Raw genomic sequence first — 25,879 nt, 5'->3', positions numbered from 1 at the left:
ACTGCAACTTACTTTGCAGTAATCACCGATAAATTTGATTTGACGGCGAGGAATGGAGGAAACTATTGATAATAGATAAAAATAAACAATACCTGATGATCTCCGGAACATAATATTAATGCAATTGCCACGCTGCATAATTCAGTTGCAAGTCCTGCACGTAATATGCAACCATCAAGGGGAGGTACAAGTAGTTAATTGAATTTATTCTTAATGATAATAATTCTATTTTAGAGACTGATCGTTATCCTAGCCTATAATTGATAATGAGCAAGTTTTAAGGGGGGCATACACTAAAACTGTCCAGCCCAAATGACCTCATAGGAAGTTCAATGAACATCTAGCGCACTGTTTCCACACCAAAAAATGTTTTTGAGGATTCCCATTTTTGTAATCGAGCATTTCCTAGTCAAAGTGCATTTTTCGGAAAAGTACAATTTGTTTCATGGAGAGGCTATAAGTTCATCATTTCTTGTGGTATCGAGCTGAAACTTTTCACGAAGTTTATTCATATCTAGTTCAAGATGTGTGTAAAATCTTGATATCGTATCTGAAACCTCTGCGTTTTAAAATATTTGTAAAATCAACAAAGAAGTGGTAATTTTACTTTTCAGGCTTGTTTTGGCCAAAAAGTCCGTCAAGGAACATCGGATTGTTTTGATGCTTGACATGAAATTGTTCTCTGAATTCTGGCGCAGTGTTTGATGCCCTCAAAAATGTGTTTATTCAACTGGAAAGTTGATCTTTTGCACCTTAAAGCCAAACAACAAGATTTTACACACATCTTGAACTAGATATGAATAAACTTCGTGCAAAGTTTCAGCTCGATACCACAAGAAATGATGAACTCATAGTCTCTCCATGAAACAAATTGTTCCTTCTGAAAAATGCACTTTGACCAGGAAATGCTCGATTACAAAAATGAGAACCTCAAAAAAAATGTTGGTGTGGAAACGGTGCGCTAGATGGTTACTGAACTTCCTATGAGGTCATTAGGGTTGGACAGTTTTGGTGTATGCCCCCTTAACCTACATAGTACATACCTGGTTTAGTGTGAGAAGAAGAGGAGTACCTGTACTCTTCTTTTTCTTACAACAGTATTGTAACTGTGTAACTGTGTACCAATGCAAAGTGTTAATGAAACAATCACTTCAATTCAATTATTACTGAGGCATTTCTTATGATTATCAGTGTCATTATTAGATTAGGAACAACGGTATACCTAGTCCCTCAATTCTAATCCGGGAATTTATCTAAAATACCGTTTTTCATTATTATATTGCTAGACACAAATCGTGCTGACTCAAAGTTTTAAATTGAACAGAACAATGAAAAGCATTACAAATGCAGCGGTCTTGGTTTTTAAATTGATCATTTATTTCCTATCTAACGAAGAGCCGACAAGACGAAAAAAGATAACGACCAACGTGCAAAGGGTAAATATTAATAAACTGCAACTGAAAATCTGCACAGTTTGTGAACTTTCCAAGGATACAGCCTTGTCGATGACGAATTCACTGAAGCATTATAATGTTCAACTTCAGCACCTGATAATATGGACAGACAAAACACCTTTCTTACCTTACATTACAACAATCTAGCGACATGAAATCATATTTATACTGTCTAGCGGAAATCCGGAATTCGTGGGTTAATATGCTGGAGCCGTAATCGCCTCGGTGATTACCGCGGCTTATATTAAAGTCATTATTGTAACGCCGTAACGGTTTATTAGAACCAGACAGAAACAAAGTATGACCTGATACGAAAGTAGCGGACAAATTAGAGGTAATCATGGTGAAGCAAATAAAACAAGATGACTGAAAACTATATATTAAGTCACTGCGATAGAGACGAATAGCGATGATTGTAGAAACTAGGCGGAAAAAGGACACGAAATTTGGTAAAGCAATTATACTATTATAGTTGAAAAGCAAACAAAAAGTGTTGAAGAAAGATATTTTAATTGAATTGAGCAGTTGAGAAAATACAATTTGAGAACATTTCGATTTGGTTAAGTTGGCAGATCCCCTCTAAAATCTTAAAATGTATACTAATCTGTTTTCCATCTGTCTCGCATAGCTTTGGCTCAGCTAGAAGTACAAATCAAATATGATGAAACGTATACAGACCTGCAAAAATGGGCATGTTTCAACTGATCCTGTTGATTTCCAAAATAGCCTTACAGTTATTTAATAGCTCGACTGACGACTATAATGAAGCTCCTCATTTCTAGGGACTGTTAGCATACATTAAGCATTACTGTATGCTGCTTTTAGTTTTATCTGATACGATAGCTGCAACATAATTCACTTGCCGCGCTGCATAATTCAGTTGCAAGTCCACGCAATGCAACCATCAAGGGGAATTGCAAGTGATTAATTGGATCTGTTCTTACTTCTCAGTGATAATAATTCTATTTTAGAGTGTCGACTGATCATAATCCTAGCCTAAGTAGCAAGTTTTAACCTAGACATAGTACATACGTACCTGGTTTAGTGTGATAAGAAGAGGAGTACCTCAATTCTGTTCCTCAATTCTGATCCGGGAATTTATCTAACTATCTAAACATACCGTTTTTCTTTATTATATTGCTGGGCACAAGTCTGCACAAGTCGTGCAGACTCAAAGTTTTAAACTGAACAGAACAAGGAAAAGCGCTACAAAACACCGGAGTCTCGGTTTTAGGATGTATGTGCTCTTATGTCCTCTTATCGAAACCCTAACCCTCTAATCTGATCCCAACCATAACCCTAACCCAAGATCACTAACAATAGTATATGCTGAACCCTAGCCTGACCCTAACGAGAAATTAGACCGACTTCCTCGTACGGTCATATCACGTGATCGAGACAGTTTTTCGCCAATAATGATATCTTGCTAGGGGAGCATTTTAATCCTTTGTCAATATGTAGAGTGATTCCGAATCAGCGTCCGAAAATACAACGATTTGAGTAAGTTCAAATGTCAGGGGCCCTTTATAAAAAATCTCGAAGATCTAGTGTAGACTGTAGGTAAAGTGATTTAGCACGCTCGTATTAGGAAACTCGGAAACCGGGGTGTTATATAATATGCTGGAGCGGTAATCGCCTCGGGTATGTATGTAAATAGTTGAATAATGATCAATACCTGACCTTATATGTCAGTATGACCTGATACGAAAGTAGCGGACAAATGAGACAAAAGAAAATCATATTAATTTGAATAACCGTCCGCAAATGCAAATTGATACCGAGAATGAAATCGGTCGCTCCCTTTTTCCATTCATTTACAATTGTAATATAAATTAATTAAGAAGAACTACCCGAAGGCAGCTGTACTCGGAAATAAAGATTCAAGAATCAACAGCTAATTGGACACTAATTACCACCCTTGTCCCGAAATACTAGGTATCGACCCGAAAGCAACCCAAAAAGATTTTCAGCATGTCATAGATATAATTAATTGAAACTCTATTACAATAATTTAGGATAAATATTTACAAAGTCGAAATGTATCTGTCGATCACTGACTAAATATACCACTTTTTACTCATTGAAGTTGGCATTAAATTCATATATAATGCCATCTAACTGTCGTGGGAAACCAGAATTATTCGATATCAAGAATGAGCAAAATTCTCCCCTTTTGCACGTGCAAACTTTGAGAGGACGTTGCGTGCGCATAAAATATTGAATCACCTTAAATTTGTGCATGTGTTGGTGCTTTATAAAGCACCAACACATGCAAAAATTTAACACAATATGTAAACATATTGTTCTATCAATTTGGGCGTGTCCTCACGTGTGCAACTTTTCGATTTTCAATTTTAAAACTAGCCTACCTTACAAGACTTTTTCATAACGTACGAAATGCGACGGTTTTCCCGAAATTTCGCCATATTTTCGGACCGCCAAAATTTCGGTCGTCGTAATATTTATTTTTAGCTCATTCCAATAATTGTGGCTTCATCGATTCATTTTGTTCTTGAAAAGTTAGTGATATGATGGTGGGACAAATAAACACAATATTCCATGATGAATTTAATGTCAAGTAATACGCTTATCCGAGAATCTTACTCCTGGGAGTACACTGGAGAACAGCGTGAAACTGAAAGAGTCGAGCCGGACCCCTTAAGTATAGAGGAAGATGAAGAAATCGATTTATAAGTTTCATTTTGTTTCAACATGATTTTACCGATTTTTAGAAAATTTTGAATTTCCTTTGTGTCAAAAAACAAAATGATGAAAAATACCCTTATTTTCTGTGACGTCCGAAATGTGACGGTTTTTGTTCAATTTCGCCATATTTTCGGACCGCCAAAATTTCGGTCGTCGCAAATTGGTCCGCCACAAAAAAGTCTTGTAACCTTACAAGAAATTTTTATAACGTACGAAATGCGACGGTTTTCCCGAAATTTCGCCATATTTTCGGACCGCCAAAATTTCGGTCGTCGTAATAGAATCCGTCGCATTATTTTTAGCTTATTCCAATAATTGTGGCTTCATCGATTCATTTTGTTCTTGAAAAGTTAGTGATATGATGGTGGGACTTATCATACGTTGTATGACCCGCCGCGCACGAAGTGCGCGGCTCCCCCTGTATCGTCGTAACGATAAAGTGAAACGACCGTGGGGGTCGACATAGTGAAACGACCGTGGGGGTCGCAACGTGATACAAGGTGGGACAAATAAACACAATATTCCATAATGAATTTAATGTCAAGTTATACGTTTTAAATTTACAATAAATTACATTTATGTGCTAACATAAACGTCTTATAGACTAAGTCAAGATAAACAATTTATTGACATACGTTGCATGCCACTTTTCGCGCGCTGATATTGGATACGAAACATGTATCAAACAATTTAATACCAAACTCAATAAGTGAAACTGAAAGATTCGAGCCGGACCCCTTAGAGGAAGATGAAAAAATCGATTTATAAGTTTCATTTTGTTTCAACATGATTTTACCGATTTTTAGAAAATTTTGAATTTCCTTTGTGTCAGAAAACAAAATGATGAAAAATACCCTTATTTTCTGTGACGTCCGAAATGTGACGGTTTTTGTTCAATTTCGCCATATTTTCGGACCGCCAAAATTTCGGTCGTCGCAAATTGGTCCGCCACAAAAATGTCTTGTAAGGTAGTCGAGACGATGGTGTTAGTGCCATCTCCGACAACTTTACGTTTAATTCCGTTTAATTCCGTTTTTTTACATATATACATATTCGACCAAAACCCATAATCATGGGTAGAGTGGACCGCTGTCAATGTCTCTCATTTCCAAACAAAAGGAAATGATATTAATTTGAATAACCGTCCGCAAATGCAAATTGATACCGAGAATGAAATCATGATTATGGGTTTTGGTCAAATTTATGAATATTAATTATTTATAGAATAATTAATCGACCACGGTTTAGGAGTACATACAGATTTTAATGAAACTTTTAAAACTTTTATTTTAGAGAATTGCAGTCCCAGTACACTTGAAGTAAAAGAAAATAACTACATACATTTGCTTAATTCTCTTAGACCTTTTGGCCTTAATACTGTCAATCCCTTTGGATTACCTATATTCCATAAACCTTAATATGATCTTTTTACCTTTTTCGGATTCTTAATTTTGTAACGGCTTGAGTTTCACTAACCTTTTAACATTTTTTAGGTTCAATGTCACTGGAGATGACTACAATCGAAATATATTTGGCAAGAATCTGAATGTTTTCAGTGTTGAAAGTTTAGTTTCTTTAATCCTGGAGTAGTCATTCGTGTCCCTGATATTTGGGTTAATTCTAACTCTCTTATTCATAGAACAATATATAGATAGATATAATTAATAATTACATCGAATTGTGCTGTATTGATTGTTATTTATTACGGATGAGAAGTCAATGATCATTGACCATAAGGTTATTTCAGGATGCAATAAGCCAATTACATATAATTCGACTTAATATATCATTCGCTATATGATGCATAAATCATAAAATGGTTATTAGTTTGTCTGTATTATACGTAAATAATAAGTTGTTATTTATAGAATTAGATATACCGAGTGTTTATTAGCATAGGAAAGAAATGAGAGACTCAACCAAGTCACTTCTTAGTGAGTCTCTAATTTCGTCCTCCCTATAATATCGACCCACCCAAGAACGCAAACTGATACATACAATGAAACTGTGTCTGAAAGTGATCAGATCTTCATGATTGCATTATGGCTATGCATGCTCTGGATTTAAACGATTATGTTTCCTCAAAGTTTCATAAGTTTGTCATTTGTAAGGCTCTTTTTTACGTCTAACCAACTGCTAATTTCACAGTTGCAGATGGCATGAAATTTAAATCAATTACCAGCCTCAAAGTACAAATTATGGTGTCAATGAGTTTTCCTCGCCAATTTATTGACTGCTCGTTGTTACATGTCTTGTACCGATATTTTTAACTTGACGTCACATGAAAAATCACCTCAATACCGTCAGTGCAGTTTAAATCATATATTGCAGTTTAAATCATGTATTTAATAGTTCTCGAAAAATGCATACCCTTTTCTACCCTTCTATCCAAGGCACTCAAGGGATATCGAATTAATTTTGTGGTCCGAGACCATTATTTTTAATATTCAAATCGATCGTCTCCACTTCTGCTGTTCAGGAGTTAGTGCAAAACATAAAAAAGCACTCATAACTCTAGGCGGTAACGATGATTACCACCTCAACCTTTGATCCACCTAATCGAATGTGAATCAGTGACAGAGTACCACAGAGTGCCGCAAAGTGTCACAGAGTGCCACAATAACTTCCTGTTTAACCTATACAGCTCCTTACATTATTAATTCTGACAAACTAGTAACAAATCTCATAATCGAACAATAACACAGGATATTGGGGATGAACAGAAGTTATGTGGCAAATTTCACAACATCCAAATGTAAGTTGCAGGGACAAAATGAATTTCTTTACAAGATTTACAAGATTTACAAGATTTACAAGATTTACAAGATTTACAAGATTTACAAGATTTACAAGATTTACAAGATTTACAAGATTTACAAGATTTACAAGATTTACAAGATTTACAAGATTTACAATATTATACACTATATTATTACATTGAGCAATATTATTACGCTCGTGCAACTATAATGACATAAACCTATGTTAGGCGTTAGCGTATGGGCAGAAAATTGCGGAACAAGGTATTCAGACTTTCAAAAAATCAGTGCGATTAGTTTCGTAATCCGAATCGCACCAATTATGTTTTCGGTTGTTCTCAAAACAGTGCGATTAGTTTATAGTTGCACTTCCTGTCCGCAGTCCGGTCACAAGTTTCATTTAGCCCAAAAAAACAGCAAAAAAAATCCGTTACGTTTATCATTATAAACAATATAAGTGGAGTTATATTCTTAATTTTAATTATCACGTATCTCAAGACCCGCTTATTCATCTCTGTGATGTAATTAACAATTTAGCTTTATTCAATTAATTAAAGTCAATTCTATAATTGTTCATTTATAATTGTGTGTTAATTCACTGTTGTTGTTACTGAACTGTAGAATATAACGAGTCAATGAGTGGTGATATACGGAAACAGTACCAGGATGAACGTGATTTCGCCAGGTAAACCAGGATCAATGGATCATGTATAGTAGAGTCAATATGTAATTACATAACTGTGTACATAATTATGAGTAATTATCATAATTACCAATTAGCTCATTATTACGTACTCAGGTAATTATACAGCAGTACTATTGTGAGAAACTATATCAGTACAGAGCCGACATTATGTATGCACCGTGTACACGCTGCCAGCATTTACATCTATCATGGTCCCACATGGAGTTGTGATCTATCAAATGTCAAGATCGAAATAGAATTGTTGATTGATTGATTGGAACTTCAAGTCTGGTTGGCCACCATGTGCCAACTGGGCATATATGATATTAATGCTTGATCGTTTACTAATCAAAACTACCAACTGCTCCCGTTTATTTAATCAACTCGGGTAATCAGCAGTGGCCATTTTGTTATACTTATAACCTATGTCAGATCTAATTCTGTATATTACTAAACGATGATTATCAGCATGTCGAACAATCTTGCTGTTGCTTAACTACAATTGAATTTAAAACCGTAATTCCCATTGCATCTGTTTGTTACTATTTAGTTCTGCCGAAACACGGCCAACTGAATTGAGTGTGTATCCTGCTCGGCCTATTCTAGATGTTTGATAATGATTTCGAGTTGATGATTTTAAGGGATATTCCAATATTTTATTTTTCACTTGATGTTTGTCACGAATCATGGAAATTAGCTTGTTCAAGTGGAATTTAGAGTTCCGACCATCTAAAATCGAGAAAGCTTCTACTTTTTTTTACATTTTAATACCAATCAAAGCATTGACGCTAATAATAGTAGGTAGGTCAAACGAAATTACACAATAATAAGATGATCTGAATATTAAGGTTCTCATTAGAGATTAAAAACGGTCATCACACCCTCTTACTATATCGTCAACCTTATATCGTGAATATATACAGCGCGTGACAATATCCGGTGTAGATAGGGCCGCGGGGAGTCTGTATCACCATTGTGATCGTTTTAGCATTGGACATTGAGCAGGAGTGTATACGTTCGGGGTCCCGGCAGGGTTGCAGTGAGTCTATACTTACTACTGGCGGTACTAGTTACCGCAAAGGAGATCGGCACCCTTATCGGCATTCTGCACCTTTAGTCAAAGCCTGTCTGGATAACCCCATTCATGTTTATTCATTATATACATCATTTATTTCTACACCGCTAATTCCTATTCTCATGGTTCATGGTATACAGTAATACATAGTACTATTACTATTAGTATTACTAGAGTCTGTATCGCACACTTTAGGACATGCCCATTATATCCCATTATATCCCATTATGTATGTCGTTAACCATTCTCAGCACTGCTTGTAGCTACTTCCTGTCTTATCAGGTCTTCGACAGCTTATTTGTTATCTAAGTCACGAAATTTGAAACAAAATAGGATTGTTTGATTTAGCAACAGAACTTTATTTCGTAAAACCATATGGTGACTGGTGAGTGCCACATTATCAATTATGTATGAATATTTCCGAATATCTGTTTATATATGCACATTCCCTCAGCTAATCATATTAGCTGAGGGAACATGCGAATATTTGATAATGCTGATGAGGGTGTGGCACTAACCACATGGTTTTACAAAATAAAGTTCTGTTGCCTACATCCTGGCTCCATAAATCCATGATCCACAACAATAAATACTTTTAATTTGTTTTCTTTTGAATGATATAAAAAGCCTTCCAGTGCTCATCCCCTCGAAACATTGGAAATATTATTACTAGGACGTGGAGGTGATGTTATTGAGGCTTTGGGCGGCCAAAAAATTCCTGCTTTGAAAGTTGTCCTCTGTTCTTGTTTCACTGACCCACGCTTTTTAGCATTTATACATTTCGGCCCATTTTATATGTTTGTTCGATTTGCTGTACATTTGTTATATATAACAAATGTACAGCAAATCGAACAAACATATAAAATATATACTTGTTATTTTGTAAAAGTTTCAAATCAAATCATTTGCACGATTTCTGCGATCGATTCTCGATGAGTTGCAGGTTACCTACATCCCTGCAGTTAAACAAGTGTAACATCGATTTCCTGATCCACTATACATAACTATTAACTATGCATTTACAATTACATTGTGATATATTTGTAACTATGTATTATGTTTTAGTGGTCCCACAATGACCACTTTGAGCCATTTATATGGCTGAATGTAGGACTATTGTACGTTAGAATTTAGTACTGATAATACCGTACTTATACAGAGAGCATAGGCCATAATTATAAAGAGTTTTGTTTTGTTGTCCGCTGATACTGATGCAAGGATGGCCGGTCTTGGGTTTTATCTTGTTTGTTTCTTGTTTTTTTGTAAGAATTTGATCTCTGCAGTGGGTGCAATGGACGAAGAGGACATAGGAGTAGGGAACCACATCCACGATGAAGACCATTCTGGTATTTACTATTTCCAGTTTGAAAATGTTATATCTTTGTTAATCTTATTGGGTTGTCTTGTAAATCCGCCATATTTTGGTGTTTCAATATTTACGTGGATTGATATATAATGCATCATAACTCGTACAAATTTAAATTTGAAAGGCTCCAGGGATTTGTTGAATAACAATCTGTATACCCAACAGAAGACTGGTGGGTTGGGACGGATCCTCTGCTGGGTAGCATCACTCTCCTCCTCACCATAACAGCGATCCTGGGCAATATCACCGCTATCTACTACATCAGCACCGTGAGTATCAAACACATTCGTTAGAAAATAATCGTAACCTTAATTATAATATTCAACGGTACTCTTTTTTTTTTAAATGAAATCAATTTTACAATAAATATTTCTGAGAGTGATTCTAACTGCCATAACCCAGAGTGCTGCACTACGGACACCGTCCTTCTTGGTGCTGCTGTTACTAGCCATAGTGGACCTCACTACTGGCGTACTGCACCTTCCTTTCGTTACTGTCGCTTGCTTCACTGGTAACTGGATTGGTGGTAAGACAAACTCAGTGTTTACTGTATGGTGGTATATCATAATTTGCACCTCATATTTGAACTGTCAACAGCTAGACCTCTAGAGTTCCAGTTCAGATTGCAAAAATACCATCTCTGTATTTGTCTCCTTGACCAGCTGATCACAATCATTGTTTTTACATTTAACAATTCTTCTACTTGAAATTAGCCCTATTTCTACTCACAATTTATCCCACTTAACAACCACTCACAGAACCAGGACTGTTGCCAGACCGGAACATCTCCCTGACTCGGTGCAAGTGTACCTTCATGGTGAGTGCTGAAGGGTGGTGGTGTATGGTCAGCAGTTACGTTAGACCCTTCTCTCAACCCCTCTCCTTTGTCACTGTCGTCATCATCTCCGCTCTCAGGTAGTTTCCAGCTAGAATTAATAGTTGGCTCATATTTTGGTGCCCGTGGCAAATGTTCTGCGTAGAATAATGGTTGAAAGCTTTGAGGATGACACCGTTCAAACGTCATGCAACTTGAGCTAAGTTACTCTACCAAGTACATGAATTTAGATTTTACAATTATTGACAATAGAAAATTGAATCATGTCTATAATTTACCAGAGTGTTATCGATGTATTTCCCTATCGCTTACCGAAGAGTGGCTACAGCTAAAAGAATAATGGGTGGCACCCTAGTGATATGGGTGGTAACACTGCTGCTTACCATACCCACTGCTTACTACGTCAAGGGTTACAACTACAATCTGGTCGCTAAACAGGTGAATATTCTCTTTACTGAAACTTGTTCTAATGTTACTTACTTGTTTAGTTTCTAATGGACCAAAACGAGAGGAGTCACTTCATATTGCAAAGATTATGCTCACCTTTTGTAACTTTCGCTGACACTCACCATACTAACACTATACTGACACTTCTACTGAAAACTAATGATATTGATGGAAATTGGTCAGATATCGTGTTATACTTTTACCGAAGAAAGTTAACTCTCAAGTAAAGATTTTCCTCACATTTCTAACAAATACCTTACCTATAAGTGCATGTGGAACTTCACTGAGTGGGCCCACGTGAGGTTTGGTTTTGTGTACAATATAGTAGCCTTCTTTATACTAGTGGCCATACTGGTCACACTCATTACCTTGATGGTGGTAGGCCTTACCAAACGGGATAACGTGCAGAAGGGCCGAAGGAAACTCGGCAATAGGTACATTTTGAGAATTTAGTTTTTTACATTTTTGATTATTTTCTGTCAGTCTCGCTGTCCCAAACTTTCAATCTCATCACAAATTAGATCAAACTTGAAAGTGTATGCAAAATATAACTTGTATAACTCTACAGTAAAACGAGTAAAGTAACTTTATAACTCTGAAGTAAGACGAGTAAAGACCAAAAGAGTCAGAAGAGCAGTAGTAGTACAGACTATAAGCACGCTTCTTTGATCTCAATATTTGTTGGGCTAATTTGGATGGTTTCTATATTCCCTTTCTATGTGTTTGGAATAGTCCGATCATACACAAACGCAGTCCACAGGTTAGCCGGGGTCAGTTGAAGAGATATCAAAGTTCTGGAAGATAATATCAGTTCAATAAATTGTGGCAATAATCTGCCAGCGATTACATCAGTTTATATTTCAATCTTACTAAACTGATTACAGGTTAGATAAGTCGACAGAGATGGCGCTGAGGACGTTAACGTTCTGGATGTTGTATTTGAGTCCTGTAGTTAACCCTCTTCTCTACGTTCTCAGACTCCCTAAAGTTAGAAATGAGGTATAAAGTGGGGTATATAGTGGGGTATATAGTGGGGTATATAGTGGGGTATATAGTGGGGTATATAGTGGGGTACGGTATATAGTGGGGTATATAGTGGGGTATATAGTGGGGTATATAGTGGGGTATAAAGTGGGGTATATAGTGGGGTATATAGTGGGGTATATACTATATAGTGGGGTATATACTATATAGTGGGGTATATAGTGGGGTATATAGTGGGGTATAAACTATAAAGTGGGGTATATAGTGGGGTATATAGTGAGGTATATAGTGAGGTATAAAGTGGGGTATATAGTGAGGTATATAGTGGGGTATATAGTGGGGTATATAGTGAGGTATATAGTGAGGTATAAAGTGGGGTATATAGTGGGGTATATAGTGAGGTATAAAGTGGGGTATATAGTGAGGTATATAGTGGGGTATATAGTGGGGTATATAGTGGGGTTATTTTCATGAGATCGCGGGTTTTTTATTGTCTATCAAGCTTTAGTGCATTAATATAAAAACTTAGTAAAAACCGACACTGAAAATTTCCAATTCCTCTATCGATATAATATAATTGTGTTTGTTATGACGATTTTTTCTTGCGGCTACAAGTTTGGTTATTTGTTGTTTGATCAAATTCTTGTTGCACGGCTTTTTGCACGAAAACGTGCCACACAACTGTTTACCTTCACAGTGCAATTTTCATAATTTCATGCCTTATTAGCGAATAGCGATATTTTGAACAGATATACGGAAAATCATATTTGTGATCCAAATATGACCGGTTTAATTGAGGGCCGGAAAACATGAACAACAGAAACAATGAGTTATAAAACAATTTCCTCCCACGTTAGTCCATCAAAATTTTCATTAATTATGCCGAATTGCGATTTTGGAATGTGACTTAAAAATTATTGTTTTAGCTTAAAGCTCGGTTTTCAGATTTTTTTTGGATTGATCTTTTTGATAGGGGGTCGTTCACATTTTACGTAATCAGCTGAGGGGGGGGGGGGTTTCCCAATGATTACGCTAGTGTAATTTTGACACAATAGCTATGTGTAAAACTGATTACGGAGGGGGGGGGGGGTGGTAAAAATGTTCCAAAAAATGATTACGTAATATGTGAACGACCCCTAGTTGCTCGTTGAATGTGCCTCGTTACCTTACAAAACGTAGTTTAAAACGATAGATATCACTTGCACGTGCTTTTGAGTTTGTTACTGATAAGAATCTGATAGATCTCAAACTGAAAGAGAACTTCCTCAGTTACAGAGAAGAGCCTCTTGCAGCTTCAAACGAACATCAAGACGACTAAAGCAACAAACGTCAAACTTGGAGGAAATCATAAAAACGCAGTCTCAAGCATTTGAGAGCAGGTTGATTCAGCAAGCCTCAGATCTGGAAACAAGACTGAAAGGAGCTGGCAACCGCTCCAACTCTCAGACCATTTCATTGGATGCTGTTATTTGCGAGAGCTTTATTGATTTTGGTGATTGTGCTATGGCTGCTGTGATGCCAAGGGGCAATACCGAACAATCAGATGTACAGAGTTTCAGTGACAATGAAGATACAGGTGTTCCGTGTAAACCGAACCCATCACCAGCGTCTGTTGAGTTGGTAGAAGGGAGAAGAAACGAAGAGCAGGGTATAGGTAACCACAATCAGTCGTAAGGTAATCATTGCAATTGCACCCAAATCTATATTTGTAACAAGACCGTTATCTATATCTGTGATATGATTTTTATTGTGGATATGCGATGAACAGTTATAATTTTCGATAAGCTCAACTTAGGCGGACTCGACTACTGCACTACCTAGTTAAAGACAATATCATGATAGAGTTTAGATATTTTTTGTACAGTTAAAATTTACTACGTAGAACGTCAATTTTAACAATGAACTAGAGACAGAGTGTATATATTTTTTCGTATTTAAACTTAAAGTTTAACACTGTTTCTATACAATATTATTTGGCATAATTTGTAATTGCATTAATTAATTATTAAGGGTTCAACAAGCTTTCGTTCTAAATTTAACATTTAAGTTAATTTACAATAGCCTTAGTTTAAAAGTGAGAATGAATCAAATTCAAATTTGATTAATAATTATTATAATCGTGAGCATTCACAAAATGTGTCAGTTTTCTTGTTTCCTTTCCCTTTCAATTTTGCTGTATTTCAATTGTTAAATCAAAATACAAAACGGTTGACGAAATAAAACACCGATTAAAAGTGCTTCCAATTTAGTTTGAATTTTATTCACATCATCGAGTCAAGTACAAAGTACGATAACCTACATTCTTCTCATTTACAGCTGAATAAGCGATCTAAACGCGGGATGAAATCGATAAGAGAACAGTCGGTGAAGATGGCAGCACCCTTAATGGACAACATGAACATCTCCCCTCGTCTAAAAGTAAGAATAAGAGACAGCGACGGATTCAGTGACCTGGGAAACGATACAGAGCTTATCGGACAGGAAGATATTTAATATTTAATACCAAAACTGGAAATAGCTGTTTATAAGCTGTATTGAATAATCCAAAGACACATTTATTAAAATGTTAAATCAATCTGTTGGCGCCTTGCAGCCCAGGCTATCCCATCAATCTGCTAAGCAAATACCGTCACGTGACTTTTTTTTCTTCACGACCACGATTCATCTCAGACTCAAGTTTGGCATTTGGCCAATGGCCAGCCGTGGTCAAGAAGTCCATGATTTGGAATTTTAACTAAGAGGGTTCCAAAAAGTACACAGCACCGTGCACGAGTGGGCGGTATTCAAACTATGCAAACATTTTGACCATACTTTTACCCAGCTTGAAAAACCCTAAAAGCCCACCTGATCCCGGAATATTGAACAACAATTTGACAATCAGCATTCGGCCACCTATTTGTTAATTGAAATCTTGAATTGGATTTCCTCTCGTGAATAATTTCAATCGGTTTTTCGATTCTACCCCATTTTTACAAAGTAAAACTCCAATCTTTTTGTTTTCTTTAAAAAATAAAATCTGGGAATCAAAAAGTATTATACAAGAAATTGAAATGATTTTTAAAGATGCAAAATCCAAAAAATAAAATTTGTGACTCATTGATCAATGAGTATCACTAGATTAGTAATAGTAAAGCAATAAAAGATGAAACAAGCAGTTCATTCGGTTATACAGTGTACACCAGATATGCACCTACTCCTTGCGTTGCAGTTAGCTATAAGTACTCACTACTCACTATTCACTAGTACTCACTAGTACTCACTAGTACTCACTAGTACTCACTAGTATTGACTAGTACTCACTAGTACTCACTAGTACTCACTAGTACTCACTAGTACTCACTAGTACTCACTAGTACTCACTAGTACTCACTAGTATTCACTAGTACTCACTGTGTCACTACTCTAATTTTCACACATTTTTACGGCATATCCTATCAAAATATTCTAAAACTAACTCTAATTGTTAAAAACCACAGATTAATCTCTCAGCAGCATTCTAAATCTTACAAAATCATGATGGAATCAAAATCAAATCAAAATTAAATACTGCATAATTCTTATTAAAAATCGTGATTGATTCTTGAAACTTGTAATCAATGACAGTCACGGATTTAATAAAACGTCTAGTAATCAATAAACCATTAAAAACAAACTTCATGAAAGATGAAAAATTGTTTATATTTCACCAATAAAGTTAACTTAAACCTTGATTATTATTTTAATCGAAAAGCTAAACTTGATTTCTCATTTAAGATTTAATTCAAATCTCGAAGAATTCCACGTTTAGAATCAAATTAAGATCTGTATTAATAATGACACTACCATACATCTTCACAGCTTCCACTTCAATTAATCTGCTAACATTACTAAAAAATAACATATCATAACCGCTTGAACAAGACGACAGTTCAGTACACGTGGTATGCACGTGTAGTTTATCGTGGGGTTATAGGGTATTTGAGGAGAACGTTCCTGCCTCTCAGGTTAAGGGGCGTGGTCCTGTGGTAGTGGATCAGATCCGCTAAACTTTCGTGTGTTGTCTCCATTGACTTAGCCGTCCCTATTGCTAGCTTTCCGTTGCTTCGCGATCCCAATCTGTAGATAAAATAAATGGAGAATGCTAAATCATTTATAATTTTAACAATCCTGAACGAGTTCATACTTATGCACAATTTTAATCTCGACAATGGAATCCTGGCCGAAAGCTGGGTAACACTGATAATTAACTAATCTAAAATGGAGAATTACCTGGTGTGTTCGAAAGTGTTTCCCACCGCTTTGAGGGATATCACGTAGGGGTATTGTTGGGGGTTATTGGTGGAGTCACGGACCAGGAAACATTCTGGTTGGGGCTGAAATATTGTTACAATAAATGTTTGTGTCAATTATTGACCTTCCATAACCTTGCATAACCTCTCCACATTCTCCTCATTCCAGAAATAAGAAACATACGGCCCTTTTCAGGAGCAATGTTTACGTTTAATTTTTTTCAGGTTCACCCGTCAACTCACATTATAATACTGTTAAATTTAAACTCACATCATTTCGCAACAATTCTTCAGCTGTCCCCCGACTAGAAACATGAGGTAAGTAGCCAGGAATTTTATCCGCCTGAAATAGTTTACATTACAATAGTTTACATTACAATCGTTTACATTAAAATAGTTTACATTACAAACGTTTACATTACAATAGTTTACATAACAATCGTTTACATTAAATAGTTTACATTACAAACGTTCACATTACGCAATTGTTAACATTACAAAAGTTTACATTACAATAGTTTACATTAAAATAGTTAACATTAAAATAGCAAATAATGTTTATGATGGAGTTTCTTTCAAAAGTTTACAAAAATGACGCCTTGGTTATTTTCATAGCATGCAGAATGCTGATCAACTGATAACTATGACACCCAATATCAATTAATGATATGGTAGCTACTGAAGAAATTCGTCATTAATCACATTGGTAATGGCTGATTCACTTGTTTTTATCACAATTCACAATTTCCTAATGTCATAATGGGACACAGTTAACATAAAACTACCTCATCATCTCCATCATTGTAAATTTCCTACATGATTTACAATATTTAGAAAGGAATAGGATAGCAAAGATGCTGTTCCTAAACGTTGAAATGGCATCAATGGAGAAAGCCTAATTGACATTTAGTCCAGCCTTTGAAAATTTTACCACAACCATCAATATTGTATAATTTGTCTGCCTTAAACGATTGAGGCACTAAGCCGACAAGCATTTTAAAAATATACAAAATAATCGTTTCCCTACCTCGTCCCCATCATTGTAGATATCATCAGGCCCCTCAGGTTCCAGATCGTACAGGCCCTCTTCATCCTCCTCTGTGGGGTTGTAGCCCCCAACCCCCGAATTAGGGGGGTTATACCCCATAGAGGGGGGTGGCAACGGAAATCTGCCTTTAGTTGGGGAAGGAATGGGAAATGTTATCTCATTGTCCTCGTAACCTGGAATTAATGGGTCACTGGTAGGTTTGAGTATTTAGCGGGGGTATTTAGCGGGGGTATTTAGCGGGGTTATTTAGCGGGGTATTTAGCGGGGGTATTTAGCGGGGTATTTAGCGGGGGTATTAAGCGGGGGTATTTAGCGGGGGTATTTAGCGGGGGTATTTAGCGGGGGTATTTAGCGGGGGTAGTGCCCTTGTAAAGTTGGAATACCAGTTTAATTGTTTAATCGTTATTCGTTATCGGAGATAGTTTTGTTGCAGTGTTAGAGGTTAAAGGGCTTTCACTACAACACACAGAATAAAACACGAATACGTTAGATGGTTACTGTGATGGTTACTGGTTATTGAGTATGAATCTGCGCAATGCTTTGTCAGATTCATACCCTCATTACTGATGATTAACGAATTCACAATCTCCCCTAAAATATTTGTATAGATTTCAAGTATATGACGTATAGAAAACTCACATCCCGTAGACAAGTTGGTGTTTGATTGCGGTATACCTGCAGGTATTGAGGTATTGGTAGTTATAGTGTTAATTAGAATTTAATTTATTAAGCAGCGTTCGATGATGGCAACCTCTGAACCTCTGAGTCATCATAATTTATTACAATTAAATGTTATACTACTCAGTAACTCAGTTAGATATTCGGCAAAAGCTGAATTCAGCGAGGTATATATGACTATACACTTAACAAAGTGTTAACAAAGTTTACATGATAGAGAAGGAAGAGGAGGAGGAGGTAGATCAGGTCCTAATGATGGAGGAGGTAACTGAGGAGTAGGACGTCTAGGAGGTAGAGAACCCACAGGAGGGTTTCTTGTCGGAGCACCATGAGGGATCAGAGGTCTACCTCCAAGTGGTGGTTTCTTCTCTAAACCCAAGGGAGAAGGAGTTGGTGGGGGAGGAGTAGGAAGTGAGGCTGTGGGTTGGGAGGCACCAAACAACCCGGCTATCTTGGATTGCCTGTCTTTTATAGACACACTGGCTGCAGCGTCTGGGGATGGGGTTTAATTCAGAATTAGAAAATATTTACAGGTCACGAATCGATTAATTATTTGAGGATGTTTTGTAACGAAACAACAGCGAACATGCATGTTTTATGTGGAATGTTGGTTACACGAAAATGACGATAACCGAAAAAAAGTAACACATATTTGATCGACTCCAAGGATTAATCTATGTACAAGTGTAGTCTATATGAAAAAATTGTTATTTTGATGATAGTTGGTGACTCATAAGAGCGAAGAAAGATTACCAATAGAAAAACATGTTAATTAAAAGTAGCCATGCTATATTTATTTTTGATTTAGACAAATTAAGATTGTTTTATTTTATCAGGAAAGTACTATTTTGTTTTTTTTACCGTGAACAGGCTTTTTAGTTGGAGGTTTTTGTTATTTTGATGATAGTTGGTGACTCATAAGAGCGAAGAAAGATTATCAATAGAAAAACATGTTAATTAAAAGTAGCCATGCTATATTTATTTTTGATTTAGACAAATTAAGCTTGTTTTATTTATCAGGAAAGTACGATTTTGTATTTTACCGTGAACAGGCTTTTTAGTTGGAGGTTTTTCTGAAGAATGTTAGATAATGATAATCGAGTCTGACTTTGTTTAACCAATACAGTAACGATGAATTGTTATAAAAACCCCGGTTGAGATCGGAAGATGGTCAATTACCGCACTATTAGTCGGAGCGAGGTCAATTACCGGTCAATTACTGGTCAATTACCGCACTATAAGTCGGAGCGTGGTGAGGTACAATATAGATGAAGGAAACACAAAATAGTAAATACCTGATTGAACAAGATAATCGTTACTTTTCTCTGAGTTCAACAAAGCTATTTTCTCCTTGATGCTCATACCTCCACTTGTCCCTTTCACTGAAAGTGTTCAATACAAACGTGATTGAGAAGTGATAATAGTCTTGAAAAACCTATTTTGAGTAGAGTATCTATACTATACTATACTATACTATCTATAGATAATTAAACATAACAAGTTGTACCGGGAGAAGGAGTAGTAGGAAGAAAATGACTGGTATTTTGGTCCAATGAACTGAGTTTTGGTTTCGAAGGTGGCGCAGGAGGTCCAGATGGCACGTCACGTGATGACACGTCACGTGATGGAGTAGCCGGCTTGGCGGCCACTGGAGCGGCTGGGGGTTCCACTGGTCGTCTAGCAACGGATGATCCGAAGGAGCCTGCTGCAGGGGGCTGGATCGGCGGCCTCACGGGAACTGACTCTTTCTTAACTGAGAACAGTTTATATAACAGTGTTTAATTATCAGATAAAATATAAAGTGGCAATGAAGTTGAATGAAGTGATGATTGACATTTAACAAACAAGTATAGAATTATTTTGAGTGATAACCATAGAACTGATCGAGTAACAGTTTTAAGGAGACTGATGTAAAAATCAAGAGGATGCAATTAACAACAAATCAAACGATTAATTAAGAACAACCACGATAATCATTTTCAGTAAAATTTGTAAAGCAAGGTAAAGGTCCCTTGGAGTTTTTTGTGCTGTTCTCAAAGACGACTGTGCTATTATTATACCTGTATTAATGACTGACATAGCCAGTGTAAGCCTCCGTGAAATATCTGCGAAATTATCTCCTAGAGTAGAAGAGTTCAATCATCTTGATAAACCACACGAAAACAGGAAATTATAAGTTACAATTTACATTATTATACATGCGTACTTGAACCTGATTTTCCTTCACTAGCAATTGTGATAGAATGCAAATCGTTGATCGAGATTTAAACAAATGAATTGAAGAGAATGTTTTCTTTGTCATTGAATAAAATCCAGCAATTGATTTTATTTAACATATCTTACCTTCTTCTTCCGAACTTTCTTCCTCTGAAAAGTAAACCTTTCAGTTTTCTGTTTTTTTTAAAGTCAGTAGGTCATTCTGTGTGTTCGTTGGTTTTATAATGAACGTTATCAAGGAATTATTGTGTGTATGAGAGATAAGAGATAAGAGATAAGAGATAAGAGATATGAGATAAGAGATAAGAGATAAGAGATAAGAGATAAGAGTGAAACTAACCGCTGGACGAGTGATCAGCCTCATTGTTCTCGTATATATCCTCCATTTCACCGTCTTCTTTATGTGATCATTGATTTAAAAAACAGAGGTCGGTTGAAAATATCAAGGTCTTACAATTAAAAGAATTCTAGTGTGAATAGTTTTCCTGGGCACTAATCAGAGATAAGAGATAAGAGATAAGAGATAAGAGATAAGAGATAAGAGATAAGAGATAAGAGATAAGAGATAAGATATAAGAGATAAGAGATAAGAAATAAGAGATAAGAGATAAGAGATAAGAGATAAGAGATAAGAGATAAGAGTGGAACTAACCGCTGGAGGAGTCAAATTCCTGGTTCTCGTAAATATCCTCCGTTTCAACTCCATCTCCTTCAACCTCCTGGTTCAAGTATAGCTGTTCGTCATCAATCCACTCGTCAACTCTATCGTCCTGAAAACCGAGTCTCGTGATTGATAATTTATAACAAATCAGAAATGGAAAATAGGAGGACGAAGCGAAAAAAAGCTGCTAAGAGATGTTATGTCAGATGTTCAGTCTGTATACTAACTACTAAGGGTACACTACACCCTGGTGTCTGTACTCTGTACTCATTTAATCCTACGTTTTTTAACAGTTGTTACGTTGTTTAAGTTATTTAACAAGTTGACACTAAGTTATTATATAATGAAGAATGTTAACAGCACTATCATTGGTATCATTATGTCATTATTCGTATATTAGTATTATTATAGTAATATTATAATATAGTGCTACTACAGGGTGGCCCATAAGTGACTACCCACACGCAACCTCTTAATAACTCACGTAATTCGACTCCAAATTGCACCAAAATTTCAGAGATTATAGATATGGGTCAAACTTAGATTTCCTGAAAGTTTCGTAAGCCACGCCCAATTACAGTGGGCGTGGCGTGACACTCCCTCTTTTTCACTATTGTCTTCATAAAATGAGAACGCTTTAAGCTAAGAACTCAAAATTTTTTGCACACATTTGGCTTGATAATTGAAAACCTTTCCCAAAGTTTCAAGTTCATTGGTTAAAATATGGACCCAGCGTTTGCTACGAACGCTTGTCGGAGTGTGAAGAAGCGGTGCCTCAAGGTGATTGCAGCTGGGGGACGACAATTTGAACATCTTAATTGAAATTATTGAATTGTTTTTGTGTGGGAATTTTTATTAGTTGATTTCATTTATTGATTTATCCTAAAAATTGTTTTTCTTTCTAGCAAAGTCATCATCGGTATCCAATCAAAGCCTAATGAACCTCATTAATACACGCTAACGCCTTACTCTTGATCAGATTGGGTGACGAGATCACTAATTGAGTGCAAATATCACTGACTGAGTGCTCGGATCACGTATCCGATGAGTTTTGAAATGGTCATAACTTAGCCATATTTTAACCAATGAACTTGAAACTTTTGGAAAAGTTTTCAATTATCAAGCCAAATGTGTGCAAAAAATTTTGAGTTCTTAGCTTAAAGCGTTCTCATTTTATGAAGACAATAGTGAAAAAGAGGGAGTGTCACGCCACGCCCACTGTAATTGGGCGTGGCTTACGAAACTCTCAGGAAATCTGACCCATATCTATAATCTCTGAAATTTTGGTGCAATTTAGAGACGAATTACGTGAGTTATTAAGAGGTTGCGTGTGGGTAGTCACTTATGGGCCACTTATTATATAGTATTATTACTATTATAAAATGTACTGATTTATACTCACAACAGCTGGAGGTGGTGGAGGCTCAAAATTCTCGTACAATGCATCCGGATCTGAAAGTTACTGTTTAAACAGCTAAACAAACTTATTTGCTACTAACTAAGTTTAAATTTTATTTCTCCTCATTTGTCGAGATAGCAACTACAGAGGAGAATACAAATATACACATTGTTATTAGTTATTAATTATTTATATATATTATTATTAGTAATTCGCTGTGTGACTCCAAAACAGTACCCTACTCAACTATTTGTTCTTTGTAAACCACACAAATATACGGACACTAGTACACACAAACACACAGATAAAGATACAGACACTAGTACAAACAAACACACAGATAAAGATACAGACACTAGTACAAACAAACACACAGATAAAGATACAGACAATAGTACAAACAAACACACAGATAAAGATACAGACACTAGTACAAACAAACACACAGATAAAGATACAGACACTAGTACAAACAAACACACAGATAAAGATACAGACACTAGTACAAACAAACACACAGATAAAGATACGAACAATAATACAAACAAACACACAGATAAAGATACAGACACTAGTACAAACAAACACACAGATAAAGATACAGACACTAGTACAAACAAACACACAGATAAAGATACAGACACTAGTACAAACAAACACACAGATAAAGATACAGACACTAGTACAAACAAACACACAGATAAAGATACAGACACTAGTACAAACAAACACACAGATAAAGATACAGACACTAGTACAAACAAACACACAGATAAAGATACGAACAATAATACAAACAAACACACAGATAAAGATACAGACACTAGTACAAACAAACACACAGATAAAGATACAGACACTAGTACAAACAAACACACAGATAAAGATACGAACACTAGTACAAACAAACACACAGATAAAGATACAGACACTAGTACAAACAAACACACAGATAAAGATACAGACACTAGTACAAACAAACACACACATAAAGATACAGACACTAGTACAAACAAATACACAGATAAAGATACAGACACTAGTACAAACAAACACACAGATAAAGATACAGACACTAGTACAAACAAACACACAGATAAAGATACAGACACTAGTACAAACAAACACACAAATAAAGATACAGACACTAGTACAAACAAACACACAGATAAAGATACGGACACTAGTACAAACAAACACACAGATAAAGAAACAGACACTAGTACAAACAAACACACAGATAAAGATACAGACACTAGTACAAACAAACACACAGATAAAGATACAGACACTAGTACAAACAAACACACAGATAAAGATACAGACACTAGTACAAACAAACACACAGATAAAGATACAGACACTAGTACAAACAAACACACAGATAAAGATACAGACACTAGTACAAACAAACACACAGATAAAGATACAGACACTAGTACAAACAAACACACAGATAAAGATACAGACACTAGTACAAACAAACACACAGATAAAGAAACAGACACTAGTACAAACAAACACACAGATAAAGATACAGACACTATTACAAACAAACACACAGATAAAGATACAGACACTAGTACAGACAAACACACAGATAAAGATACAGACACTAGTACAGACAAACACACAGATAAAGATACAGACACTAGTACAAACAAACACACAGATAAAGATACAGACACTAGTACAAACAAACACACAGATAAAGATACAGACACTAGTACAAACAAACACACAGATAAAGAAACAGACACTAGTACAAACAAACACACAGATAAAGATACAGACACTAGTACAAACAAACACACAGATAAAGATACAGACACTAGTACAAACAAACACACAGATAAAGATAGGAACACTCACCCCAGTCAGGCTCAGGTTCAGGTAAAGTAGGGTACATTCTGGGTACAGCTCGAGTGGGGGCCTCAACCTCATCTGAATAGAGCTGGAGTTAGTGACATTTGGTTACTTCTAGTAACCAGTACTTCTAGTAACCAGTATTTCTAGTAACCAGTACTTTTAGTAACCAGTATTTCTCGTAACCAGTACTTTTAGTAGCCAGTACTTTTAGTAGCCAGTACTTTTAGTGACCAGTACTTTTAGTGGCCAGTACTTTTAGTAGCCATTACTTTTAGTAGCCAGTACTTTTATTGACCAGTACTTTTAGTAGCCAGTAGTTTTAGTAGCCAGTACTCAAATATAGTGTATACTCTGATGTTCAACTAAAGTTTCATAAGATATTTGGGGTATCTAATCTAATCAGTAATCACGATTCACGAGTAAATTATACATGCAAATTAAAATTTAGAAGTTATTGGCACTTTACTTCTACAAATGTTCTACAACAACTAAACATAAATATTCCATGCCAGCACCCATCATGCAACTTGTAACGTTTGCGTATCATCAACAAATTAAAACTAAACTCCCGATCACAGAAAATATTCCTTGTTTTCTGTCATCGTTTGTAACAAAATCAGAAACGAGAAGGTCATCTTTTGAGTCGGTTATTTATCACGAACATTGAAATAAAGCCCATGACGTGCCATCAGTGAACGGAGATTTGATTACCGAGTTAAACATAAACATAATAATACAAACATCTGATAAAATTAATTAGTCGACATAAATAACCCAATTATAGCATTTAACATTATGCAATTTAACATTAATTATGTAATCTCTACTATAATTCAGAGAATCATTTCTGCTGTCTGTATGTATGTACGACCGCCCACGTGCAAATCAGATGAGAAATAGGAATTTAGGTAACAACCAAAAGGTTCCATAGCAACGGTGTTTTAATGCACACATGCACGTGCAAAGATTGTTTTAACGTCATTTTGATCGGTTTTGTGGTAATTACGTTGTGTTTAAAGTGTTTTATATTTAAATTGACTGTATCTTCGGTCGGGATGGATCTTTTTTGATGCGATAAAAACTTTCTTTCAAAGAATACTATTAGCTTCGTCCCTGTTACCACGGGCTTTCTAGTTATGTATAATTTAACATTAATTATGAGCTGATGGTTGACTTATTCTTCACAGGATGAACGCCAATCATTGACAGATCTGACACGATACTCGCTCAATACGGAATACCTGGATTTAGATAACCCACATTAGGATCATTGATTCTAATAGTGGCCTCGTAGTGCCCAACCGAGGAAACTAATGGGACAAGTACTTCGCTACCAAAGCTCACGCTATCCTGCACACGTCCTATCGGGATGTATGACGTCATTCCACGTGGTGTATGACGTCATTCCACGTGGTGTGTGACGTCACA

The 25,879-nt window shown here is 36.1% G+C and overlaps 3 protein-coding genes across 27 annotated transcripts in view; 2 read left to right on the top strand and 1 right to left on the bottom strand.

Annotated features, from left to right (window-relative positions):
• LOC134823167 (small ribosomal subunit protein eS7-like) overlaps window positions 1-25,879 on the top strand; it is a 98,010-nt gene that overhangs the window by 31,245 nt on the left and 40,886 nt on the right. The gene's annotated exons all lie outside the window — the stretch shown is intronic.
• LOC134823416 (high-affinity lysophosphatidic acid receptor-like) lies at window positions 9,829-14,477 on the top strand. Its single transcript, XM_063834877.1, has 9 exons — window positions 9,829-10,025; window positions 10,211-10,314; window positions 10,448-10,571; window positions 10,804-10,960; window positions 11,162-11,318; window positions 11,595-11,761; window positions 11,929-12,087; window positions 12,212-12,326; window positions 13,581-14,477. The coding sequence occupies exons 1-9, from the start codon at window positions 9,899-9,901 to the stop codon at window positions 13,983-13,985; spliced, it is 1,515 nt and encodes a 504-aa protein (XP_063690947.1). The 5' UTR covers window positions 9,829-9,898; the 3' UTR covers window positions 13,986-14,477.
• LOC134822641 (uncharacterized) overlaps window positions 15,316-25,879 on the bottom strand; it is a 28,675-nt gene continuing 18,111 nt past the window's right edge. For 4 of the 25 annotated variants that reach the window (XM_063833807.1, XM_063833796.1, XM_063833805.1 and 1 more), the window contains 14 exons: window positions 24,455-24,526; window positions 22,586-22,635; window positions 21,175-21,292; window positions 20,863-20,919; window positions 20,649-20,672; window positions 20,366-20,425; window positions 19,813-20,058; window positions 19,601-19,687; window positions 18,516-18,797; window positions 18,267-18,302; window positions 17,607-17,800; window positions 16,851-16,922; window positions 16,560-16,663; window positions 15,316-16,406 (listed from right to left, as the gene is read on the bottom strand). In XM_063833807.1, the coding sequence (XP_063689877.1) occupies window positions 16,247-16,406; window positions 16,560-16,663; window positions 16,851-16,922; window positions 17,607-17,800; window positions 18,267-18,302; window positions 18,516-18,797; window positions 19,601-19,687; window positions 19,813-20,058; window positions 20,366-20,425; window positions 20,649-20,672; window positions 20,863-20,919; window positions 21,175-21,292; window positions 22,586-22,635; window positions 24,455-24,526 (1,562 nt within the window). In that variant the 3' untranslated portion in view covers window positions 15,316-16,246. Of the gene's footprint in view, window positions 16,407-16,559; window positions 16,664-16,850; window positions 16,923-17,364; window positions 17,392-17,606; window positions 17,801-18,266; window positions 18,303-18,515; window positions 18,798-19,348; window positions 19,379-19,600; window positions 19,688-19,812; window positions 20,059-20,365; window positions 20,426-20,648; window positions 20,673-20,862; window positions 20,920-21,174; window positions 21,293-22,585; window positions 22,636-24,454; window positions 24,527-25,692; window positions 25,813-25,879 lie in introns of all 25 variants that reach the window. The other 21 variants (XM_063833784.1, XM_063833801.1, XM_063833788.1 and 18 more) reach the window with 14 other exon arrangements.

The sequence above is a fragment of the Bolinopsis microptera genome, chromosome 11, assembly GCF_026151205.1.
Source record: "Bolinopsis microptera isolate Bmic1 chromosome 11, MBARI_Bmic_1.0, whole genome shotgun sequence".
In the NCBI taxonomy this organism is placed as follows: Eukaryota; Metazoa; Ctenophora; class Tentaculata; order Lobata; family Bolinopsidae; genus Bolinopsis; species Bolinopsis microptera.
This window is presented reverse-complemented; position numbering and strand designations above follow the sequence as displayed.